The sequence below is a fragment of the Chroicocephalus ridibundus genome, chromosome 4 (genome assembly GCF_963924245.1).
Source record: "Chroicocephalus ridibundus chromosome 4, bChrRid1.1, whole genome shotgun sequence".
NCBI classification, from domain to species: Eukaryota; Metazoa; Chordata; class Aves; order Charadriiformes; family Laridae; genus Chroicocephalus; species Chroicocephalus ridibundus.
In genome coordinates this window covers 51,598,921-51,610,282 of record NC_086287.1, presented here as the reverse complement: position 1 = coordinate 51,610,282, position 11,362 = coordinate 51,598,921, and the positions used below count along the sequence as shown (strand labels likewise).

Genomic DNA, 11,362 nt, shown 5'->3' with positions numbered 1-11,362 from the left:
CGGAGGGGGAGCGGCCGCGCGGCAGCTCCAGGGCGGTTCTCCGCAGAGCGGGAGCGGGAATGGGTTTGGTCCCTACCGGGCAGCCTCGCCAAAGCTGCGGAAACCTGGGCGAAGCTGCCATCCCCTTCACAAAAAAAAAACAGAAATAAAGGCGTCACCAGTTTCTGTGTCAGCCGTGGATTTTACTGCCATACCAGTTTTCACTCCGCGCTGCTGATGCTTTTAGGAATAACCACCAGGATTCACTCGTCGTGAGTCCTGTAAAAAATGAGCCGTTGAAAGCTGGTTGAGGAAGGGCTTTATGAATGGCTTGGGATTCGCAAAAAAAAGCCATTTCTCAATGTTAAAGAAATTCTTAATAGGAATACTTTTCTCTCTCAACCTCAACTGACCCAAGGGATCTCCTGCAGGAACCAAAGCAAGGTGCCCGGCCTCCTGCAGGGCAAGTGCTGAGGTTAACCTTTCCCTCTGGCTTGTGACAACAGGCAATTTTAAGGAAGTGAAAAAACAGGACAGTGCAAACACAAAGACAGCTTCATTTCCTTAAAAACGAACAAGGGGAATTTGGTTGTTTGCATCAGTGAATTTTCTTGGCAAGAATATCTGACTAACACATATTTAAATCCGACAAACACTTCTGTTTCCAGCATTTGGGGATATATAACCTGGGGGTGGTGGTGGTATGGGGCCACATTTTTCCGGTGATTTTCAATGTCTCTGGCCGTGTGCCACGTTCCCTGGGAGCTGGAAACCAGGGAACCATCGTTAAACCGCCTGATTCCCCTGAAGTGCTGAGCTCCCAGGCACAGGCAGGGAGCTGCTCCTGGAGCAAGGGTGCATGCCAGACCCTAATGCACCACTCCAAGCACTGCTTTTGTCCAAAACATACTTACATATTTTGTTAAGACCTGCCAGGAAGCTAAGAGTTAGAGGAGAGAGATAGCTGGGTCTTTAGATAGTGTTCCAAAGTACCACAATAAAGAAATTTTTATATTAAGAATAAATACAATAATTAAAACTTTGTGGACCCTTCCTGGACAACTGGCTGAATTTCAGAGCTATCCTTTTTCTCATGCCAACTGGACAAACTGTATATTAGTTTCATTAGCTGTAAAATGAGGACGTTTGTCATTACATAGCTTTGTAAAACAGATATCCTTAGACGGAGAGTTTTCTATGGCTGAAAAATACCATTTTTAGTAATCTTTAAGGTACCCAGAGCGCTGCTGTCCAGTCTGGTTTAACTGAGAAATCACGGAACTTATCTGGAGCTTTTATTTCAAGTGTAAATGAAATGCCTTTATTCAGGGCAGTTTCCAAGTCTGTATGGTTTGTGAAGCTTAGACCCATAGTCATGTATTAATGCCCCTGCTGTAACAGAAACCAATGCAAAACCGCTCTTCTCCACTCGGTGGCGCCAGGGGCACAGGGAAAACATTTTCCAGCACTGGATCTGTGCAGCACAAACTGTTGAGCAGGTAACGCTCAGACAGACAAAACACACCCAAAGCTGTAGCAGTTTGAGATCAATTAAAACCTTTAGTTGCCTTCAGTATCCCTACAAGACAATATTTTCTCAAGGTGATTTCCTGGGTACTTGGGAAATAAAGCACTTGACTAGGTTTACATATGCTCATGTGGCTCCTTTGATAAACAAGCTGCTGCCTGCACAGCGCTGTTTGCACAGGAACTTGGGCTCCCGGGGAACAGGGCAGAGAGCCAGCTACCTGGGTGAAGTTTTGAATAAGCACCTCAGAGGGAGAGATCTGCTAAACTACTTCTCAAAGAGCCCCAAATCACTCAGCACTAACAATGCATATTGTTAGCGAGCTGCGTCTGCCGTTTCAAGATAAGGGAGGAAACTAGTATGTGACTGCAGAGAGTGATTTTGATTGATATCTGGCATTGCAGCCTGATCTGATATGTCTTTGAAAAGGTCTCTCCAAATGCTAGGGAATGAATAGTAAACATAGGCAGGCTGTTAGGAAGACCAGGAAAAACAGGGACAGTGGAAGAGCTGGCCTCAGGACCTAGCCATCTAATGTTTTCAGAGGTCTATACGTGCCTCAGCCATGACATCCTTGTCCCACACTGCCTTGGCCTGGAATAACCTCTATGATTTCTGTTCCACCTTATCCAGACACTCCCATTCAGTTGTTTCTGATTGGGATTTATTTCACATTAGGGTTTTGCATGAGTCAGAATCCGAGCAAGGATATCATCAGGGTTTTACCCTGAACTTTGCTTACTTTCTCCATGCATTACTTGCTTTGGCATGAATCATTACACTTGGTTACTGAGGAACTGTTAGCCTCTCTTGTGGCACACAGACTCAGCACTAACCACTTCTCCAAGACTTCATCTTAAAGAATGGCTTGGGGCAGAGCGTCTGGAAAGCCATCTGGCAGAAAAGGACCTGGTGGTGTTGGTTGACAGCCAGCTGAATATGAGCCAGGAGTGTGCCCAGGTGGCCAGGAAGGCCAACAGCATCATGTCTTGTATCCAAAATAGTGTGCCCAGCAGGACTGGGACAGTGATCGTCCCCCTGTACTCAGCACTGGTGAGGCCGCACCTCCACTACTATTTTCATCTTTGGGCCCTTCGCTACAAGAAAGACATTGAGGTTCTGGAGCGCGTCCAAAGAAGACTAACGAAGCTGGTGAGGGCTTTGGAGAACAAGTCTTATGAGGAGCGTCTGAGGGAGCTGGGGTTGTTTAGTCTGGAGAAAAGGGGGATGAGGGGAGACCTTATTGCTCTCTACAGCTACCTGAAAGGAGATTGTAGAGAGGTGGGGGTCAGTCTCGTTTCCCAAGTAGCAAGTGATAGGACAAGAGCAAATGGCCTCAAGTTGTGCCAGGGGAGGTTTAGATTGGATATTAGGAAAAATTTCTTCATTGAAAGAGTTGACAAACATTGGAACAGGCTGCCCAGGGAAGCTGTTGAGTCACCATCCCTGAAGGTATTTAAAAGACATGTAGATGTCTTTTAGGGACATGGTTTAGGGGTGGACTGGGCAGTGCTAGGTTAACGGTTGGACTTGATGATCTTAAGGGTCTTTTCCAATATAAACGATGCTATGATTCTAAGTATTGAAAGCATTGTAAGATCAGAGCGGATAATGGAGAGGGAATCCTCTCAGCACTTCTAGCTATAGCAAATGCCAAATATTGCAACTTTTCCTGATTTTCCCTCTGGCTGTCATCAGTGTTGTGTAAGATGCTGACAGGTAGGGGCCGCATTAGCTGGGGGATCCTGAGCCACAGTGAAAGCACAGCGGCCTCCCTCATAGTTGCCTTGTCAGGGAAGAATGTGCAAGTTGGAAATGGATTTGAGTCCTGTAGGATCACAAAGTCTCATGAGAAGGGGAAATGCTTGGGTAGGTGTTTATGTAGTTACACCGCTATTGCAAATTCCTGCTTCTGGAGTATGAAATGATGTTCACATTTGGAACGACTTGATGGATTGCTAGAATTTTTGCACATTGTTATGTGTGGACAATGAAAACTTTCAGGGTGCTCTTGTGTGACAGCATTTGGTTTCTTTCCACTTTGAGTAAGTTTTTGAGACAGTTGCTCTGTGGAAACTAAGCATGGGTGTTCAACTGGGGCTTCTCCAGAGAAGAGACTCTACTTGCCACTTTGTGGCCCACTGTGGCCTATACCTGGTGTAATATCTACCAGTTACTTAATATGTATATAGCTAGCTTTTATATTGCTGATTTGTCTTCCCTGCTCAGTGCCTTCAAGATTCTGGACGTACACCACCAAAGAAGCAATATCCTTGAAAATTAAATACTGGTATCAGAAGAAAGGACACTTTGTGATCCCCATTGTCAATTCACTGAAACCCCAGAAGCTTGGCTGCTGTCGACCTGAGGGCCTTCAATCAAATAGCCTTGATGTTGGACAGTGGTGTGACTAGACACCAGGTTCTCCTCTCTGTGAGTTAACAGTGAAGAAAACATCTCTGCAACTATAAAGAAGAAAGCCAAATGCAAAACTTTGTTTTAAAAAACAGTGCAGGTGCTCCTCAGAGAGAGTCTACATACTTATCTCAGAGCCCAAGAGTCTCACACAAGGAGACCTTGTTTATTTGAATTTTGTGGTTAAGCCTCATAAATTGCCAGGTGCCACCTGGATTTGAGAGTTCTGTATTGTGTTTAGTTGAAGTAACCTGTGGTTAGCACCAGGGTGGTACTGGGAGCTCGGAGGGACAGGGATAAGTGAGATAAACAGCACTGCAGCGTCTTTAAAAAGCAGAGGGAACACAGAAAAAGCAAGAGCATGCAGAAGAGACTGCAAGCAAGCTTGACATTTGGAGAAAACTGGGCAGAGATAGCAGCAGCTCTACAACTGACAGTGAACTAAAGGTAGGCTGGCAGTACTAATGACAGCATCCTAGATGCTTGTAGGACATCTGAGTGTTGGTTTCTTTTCCTGGTTTAATGTGCAGGCCAGTGATGTCATTTTACACGTGCTTCCTCACCTCAGAGGTTGTTCTGTTCATTTTGGTGAGATTATCTATAAAGCAAGGTCTACCTTGATTTGAGTAAAAGTATTGCAATCTCACTCATCTTCAGAAACACAGGAAATATTGTGATCTGGGAACAAAAGGGATTTCTTTTCCCTTTTCAAAATAAAAACAGGTTATTCTGAACACAGCTGTCAGAGCTGATTAAATAACCATGGCTGGGGGTTCGTGCCTGCGTTCACCCTGTAAGAATCTGAGTGGGGTAGGCAGGCAGAAGATTGTTCAGTGTGACCCCCAACTAGAATAACAGAACACAGGCAAATTTAGCATGAGTAGCAGGCAATATTCTTAGCACTGGGAATATTTATATCTCTCCCAAGAGAGCTGCTGATATCTCCACTGCCTGGGAGCTAGGCAATTCAAAACGTTTCATGAGTAGCCTGTTGGCAACAATTATCTAGTGCAGAAGGCGAAGGTTGGGTGACCTGAGAGGGCTTCTTTGTCGTTCATTTCTTCTAGGGCATGTTTAATGAAAGAGGAGAAAAAAAAAAAAAAGAAAGCTTGAACTTTTCTTTAGCAGGGGTAAACCCTCTCAGATTCACTGGAGTTGGAGATTAATAGCAAGAGTTAGATCATGAGTTTGGAGGTGAGTATGACACTATGGTGGCACTCAGTCAAAGGGTTAGAAGAGTAAAGAAAGTATTAAATATTTTGCTCTAAATGTACTCAGTGCTGGTTGTTTCTTTACAATGACTTAGATACCACCCTGAGGAGGCGTTCATTGCTCATGGTTTAAGAGATTCTGAAGGTGCTGTTGGAGATGGTGAAATTACACAAAATTGCATAGGGTGTTCTGTAGAAGAAAAGAATCTGTGGACAGTATAGGGCAATTCAATCACTCTGCAGGTAATAGGAACACAGGACTATTCAGGGGCAAACAGTTTATTGCTCAGTGGATTGATTTTACCAAGTCTGCCCCAGGATGCAGCTGAGAAAGTGAGACAGTAGTAACGCTGTGAATACATCTGGGCACAGCTGCACATCACAGACCTATGAACAGCAGAATACAAGCAAGCATGTTGCCAGGCTGGATTGGTGACGGACAGCAGGGGACCACAGTGCAGATAGAGTACAGGCAGCTGGACGGAGCAATGGAGACAGATGGGGACAGCAGTATGGACAGCTTGTTCTCAGTGGGACGAAATGAAGAGAAGCTGGGTAGAAAAAACCCCTAAATTTTAGTCGCCAAGGCCTAATGAATGATTTTGAAGTTAAACACAGCTCTTAAGGAAATAGCTGAGCAGACTGATATGTCATTCTGGATCTGGAATTTAATCAAAGCATGCAGTCCTTTCCCAACGGACTATGAAAGACTGTACTGAAATGATGCTTTACTGAAAGGTTATAAATGAAACAATCTCAGGAGCACCCTGAGCATCATCACTTTAGACCATGACTTGGATGTATTTCTTGTGAAGGACACTTTCCGAATAGACACCAAACTGAGATTTCTAGCAAGTTATGTGAATTGCTGGAGTGGTGATATAATCAGTTAAAGAAACCATGGCCATACCCATGACATTTCTAGTTCTAGTATATAGTCTTAATCCATAGTTTTTCCCAGTTTTATTTCTCACACCAACTAGATCAGTAAAAACAAAATAAATCAGAAAACATAGTTGAATCTTCTCTATATTGTTTGCTCACTTTATGCACTTCTCATCATAGCCAGATAATGAAAAATAGGTTAGTCACTTCTCTTGTTTCTACACAATTTTGTTTTCCAAGTGTGATGTAGTAGCAAAAACCTTCAGTGTTTGAGGTGAAAGTCTTGTATTTATTTTTATACAATACCGTATATCTATGGCAATGACATTGATATTACTTTTGGTTGCATCTCTAGGAAAGCTAAAATTGGGGTCAAATTTGAACAGACATTTTCAGCTTTCCAGTACCAGTAATCCTGACAGAGAGAGTTCTCAGCAGGGTACTTAACAGACAACTAATTTGCAGTGTATGAATATTCTCTCTAGAACAAATCTGCAGCCAGTATAAATTGCCATATCTCCTTTAGAGTCCAGGGAACTGTAGCGCTTTGCATCAGCAGAAGACACACTCCTCCTGCTTTAATTCATTAAGCACGTGCTAAAGTACCTTACAGAACTGGGGCCTGAATGAAGTCTACACTGGGATTGAGTAGTATGTGCTGCCCTGCCTGTGTAAAATGGTGTGTACTATACACTTCAGATCAGACCAAGGACTAACTAGTGGTGTAAGAGCAGTGGTCTTGCTCACTTAGATAATCAAGCATGAGGCAGACACAAGTCTATATTTCAGACACCAATTGAGTTCAGCTTCATATAAAAAAGTCACCGAACTTTCAGAATGCAATTCTGTTGTCTACAGTAGCTTTGCTTATGGTAAATTCAGTCAAGTATAAGAAGGAAAGAGCAGATTTGGATATTCATACTGGATGACTAATGGCTTTATCTAAGGTGAATCAGTGATCTAACAGACATGTGCATGCCTCAGGATCGAAGTCAAAACACATTCAGGTACTTATGTGAGATACTGAGTGGACAGCCATGTCTGGGCCTCTCAAATCGGTAGGTGTCTTGGACAAGTAACTCACTTTCAAAGCATTTATCAGTTAAAGTGATTAGAACTGTTCTATTAAAAAACATGGCATTATTATTCATTTTGGAAGATGAGCTAATTTAAATATTCTTTCTCTTTCTCAGGTGACCTGGCTTCTGCCAGATTGTAGATGTCAGTAGCACCACAAATGGACCTGCCTGAAGAAATTCAGCATCCGTACACAAAATTTTCTGAATGGAAATTCAAGCTGTTTAAAGTAAGATCATTTGAAAAAACACCTTCTGATAACAGCCAGCAGATAAACAAAGATCAGGCAGAAGAATTCACTTCTTCAAACAAAGAAATCGTACTGGATAAAGATGAAGCAGTACCAAGACAAGAAAAGATGGACTTAATGGGCAACAGGGAGGCACTTGAGAAAGATGTCAATGACGTGAAAACACAAGACAATAAAGCTCATCAGCACAATCTGAAGCAACTTTGCCGCATCTGTGGAGTTTCATTTAAAACTGATTGTTACAAAAGAACTCATCCAGTGCATGGGCCAGTGGATGATGAAACTTTGTGGCTTCTGAGAAAGAAAGAGAAAAAAGCAACCTCTTGGCCAGATCTTATCTCTAAGGTTTTTAAGATTGATGTGCGAGGGGATGTTGATACTATCCATCCCACTCGATTTTGTCACAACTGCTGGAGTATTATCCACAGAAAATTCAGTAATACTCCATGTGAAGTGTATTTTCCTCGGAACAGCACGATGGAGTGGCAACCCCACTCCCCAAACTGTGATGTGTGCCACACTACCAGTCGGGGAGTTAAGAGAAAAAGCCAGCCACCCAGTGTACAACATGGCAAACGTGTGAAGACCATTGCAGAACGTGCTCGAATAAACAGAGGTGTAAAGAACCAAGCACAGATAAACAACAAAAATTTAATGAAAGAGATTGTCAATTGCAAGAATATACATCTCAGCACTAAGCTGCTTGCAGTTGATTACCCAGTAGATTTCATTAAATCCATCTCTTGCCAGATCTGTGAGCATATTTTGGCAGATCCAGTGGAAACAACATGCAGACACTTGTTTTGCAGAACTTGCATCCTTAAATGTATCAAAGTTATGGGCAGCTATTGCCCCTCCTGCTGGTATCCTTGCTTCCCTACTGATCTGGTAACCCCAGTGAAATCCTTCCTGAGCATCCTTGATAGCCTGGGTATAAGATGCCCTGTAAAGGAATGTGATGAAGAGATCTTATATGGAAAATATGGCCAACACCTCTCCAGCCACAAAGAAATGAAAGACAGAGAGCTCTACAGCCACATAAATAAAGGTGGCCGACCAAGGCAGCATCTCCTGTCTTTGACCAGGAGAGCTCAGAAACATCGTCTGAGAGAACTGAAACGTCAAGTCAAGGCTTTTGCTGAGAAAGAAGAGGGCGGTGATATAAAGGCTGTATGCATGACTTTGTTCCTGCTAGCTTTAAGAGCAAAAAATGAACACAGACAAGCAGATGAACTGGAGGCGATAATGCAAGGGAGGGGATCTGGACTTCACCCTGCTGTCTGCCTGGCAATCCGAGTCAACACATTTCTCAGCTGTAGCCAATATCATAAAATGTATAGAACAGTAAAAGCTGTCACTGGGAGGCAGATCTTCCAGCCTTTGCATGCTCTTCGCACTGCTGAGAAAGCCCTCCTACCAGGTTATCATCCCTTTGAGTGGAAACCTCCCTTGAAAAATGTATCCACTAACACAGAAGTGGGGATTATAGATGGACTATCAGGATTGACACTCTCAATTGATGACTACCCAGTAGACACAATTGCAAAGAGATTTCGATATGATGCAGCCTTGGTTTGTGCCCTAAAGGACATGGAGGAGGAGATCTTGGAAGGCCTGAAAGCAAAAAACCTGGATGACTATTTGAATGGTCCCTTCACTGTGGTAGTAAAAGAGTCCTGTGATGGAATGGGAGATGTCAGCGAGAAGCATGGAAGTGGGCCTTCTGTCCCAGAGAAGGCTGTTCGCTTTTCTTTCACAGTCATGAACATTGCTATAGCATGTGGGAATGAAAGCAAGAGGATCTTTGAAGAAGTAAAGCCCAATTCAGAGTTGTGTTGCAAGCCCTTGTGCCTTATGCTTGCTGATGAATCGGATCATGAAACTCTGACAGCAATCCTGAGCCCCCTCATAGCAGAAAGAGAGTCTATGAAAAACAGTGAACTGCTACTTGAAATGGGAGGCATCCTGAGAACGTTCAAATTCATCTTTAGGGGTACAGGATATGATGAGAAACTCGTGCGAGAAGTGGAAGGGCTGGAGGCCTCAGGTTCCACCTACATTTGCACCCTGTGTGACGCAACCCGCCTGGAGGCATCCCAGAATTTGGTCTTCCACTCCATAACCAGGAGCCATGCTGAAAATCTGGAGCGCTATGAAATATGGAGGTCCAACCCATATCATGAATCTGTTGATGAGCTCCGTGACAGAGTGAAGGGTGTTTCAGCTAAACCTTTTATTGAGACTGTTCCCTCCATAGATGCGTTGCATTGTGACATTGGCAATGCAACAGAATTCTACAGGATCTTCCAGATGGAGATCGGTGAAGTTTACAAGAATCCTGACGTCTCTAAAGAGGAGAGGAAGAGGTGGCAGTTAACTCTTGACAAACACCTCAGAAAGAAGATGAACTTGAAGCCTATGATGAGGATGAGTGGAAATTTTGCTAGAAAGCTCATGTCCAAAGAGACAGTAGAGGCAGTATGTGAATTAATAAAGTGTGAGGAAAGGCATGAGGCCCTAAAAGAATTAATGGACCTTTATCTGAAGATGAAGCCAGTGTGGCGATCTTCATGCCCTGCCAAGGAGTGTCCAGAATTGCTGTGCCAGTATAGCTACAATTCACAGCGTTTTGCTGAGCTCCTATCTACAAAGTTCAAGTACAGATATGAAGGCAAGATTACAAATTATTTCCACAAAACCCTTGCTCACGTTCCTGAAATCATTGAAAGAGATGGTTCCATTGGGGCCTGGGCAAGTGAAGGAAATGAGTCTGGAAACAAACTGTTTAGGAGGTTCAGAAAAATGAATGCCAGACAGTCCAAATGCTATGAGATGGAGGATGTCTTGAAGCATCACTGGCTGTACACCTCTAAGTACCTCCAGAAGTTCATGAATGCTCATAAAACATTAAAAAGCCAGGGCTTCACCATTGATCCAGAGGATAGTTTAGGTGACTCGTTGCCATTGGAGGTCTTGGAAAGCAATGATTCAGTGCAACTCTAAACGTAAGGCGCATTTGGTGTTGGGTTTGTGATGATGCCTCTCTGCAAGGATGCAGCTTGTTCTTCAGGCCTGTACAGAGGTACAGAGAAGTCTGAAACAACAATTTTTACACTCCCTGTTAAAGGTGCTGAGTGGAGTTTAATAAACCCCATGTCCGTGGGGGTTTCCAAGAGGCAATGCAGTGGTGCATTTACAAGTTGTCACGTGAGATGAAGGCAGAAACAAATTGCAAAGGAGGGTCTTCAGTTTATTTTGGTCTTAGAGTGTTGTTTGTAAGTGAGAAAGACAAAGTAAACTAGGTTTCATACCAAGTAGCATTTTTTGGAATGAATATGATTCTGAAGAGTTATGATAGTTGCTGAAAAAAGGAGCATGGCTATTTGTTCTGTTTGCATTTTTAAAACTATGTTGCTATGTACTTTTTAAGAGGGTTTGATTATTTTTTTAATGGTCCTTTAGCTTTTATAAGTAAAGATTCGTCAGTGAGACACTTGGGTAATTGCTTTGGGATAAAGTTCAGTTATTTGTTTATAAAATACTGACTAAATATGCAAACTTTGATCTCAAAATCTTTAAAAAATATTATTATTTAACATTTATATTGTAGGATTGCTTGGGAACAGATGGTGGTATCACCGTGCTAATTTACTACATGAAGATATAGGAAAGGTAGCTGGAATTTTTTAAAGACATTTTTATCGTAGTCTGTTTAGTCTAAAATGCAAACTTGTACTTGTGCTCCTAAATCAGGATTTACAGTGCCTTGTGGTTATCTCACTATACAAAGTACATTCAAATTCTGCTGTGTAGCTTGTTGCTTCATAAGCATTTTAGATTTCTATGGTAACTTTGGGATATAGTATAACTTATACTAGTAGAGTTTTTTTGGGTGAATTCCTGGCCTCACTGAAGTCACAAGTAAAATGTCATTAATACCAGCAGGCCCAGAGTTTCACCAAGTGACTTCAGTCACAGCAGACCCCTTTGTCAGGAGATGGCTATTACCTTTATCAG

The 11,362-nt window shown here is 42.8% G+C and overlaps 1 protein-coding gene across 1 annotated transcript; it reads left to right on the top strand.

Moving 5' to 3' along the window:
* Positions 1–7,237: 7,237 nt before the first annotated feature.
* Positions 7,238–10,348, top strand: RAG1 (recombination activating 1). Its single transcript, XM_063333701.1, has one exon. It carries the CDS (start codon positions 7,238–7,240, stop codon positions 10,346–10,348), a length of 3,111 nt encoding a protein of 1,036 aa, XP_063189771.1.
* Positions 10,349–11,362: the final 1,014 nt, after the last annotated feature.

Excerpts from the sequence above, each read along its gene's own strand:
- RAG1 (XM_063333701.1), top strand. The coding sequence starts at position 7,238 with ATGTCAGTAGCACCACAAATGGACCTGCCTGAAGAAATTCAGCATCCG.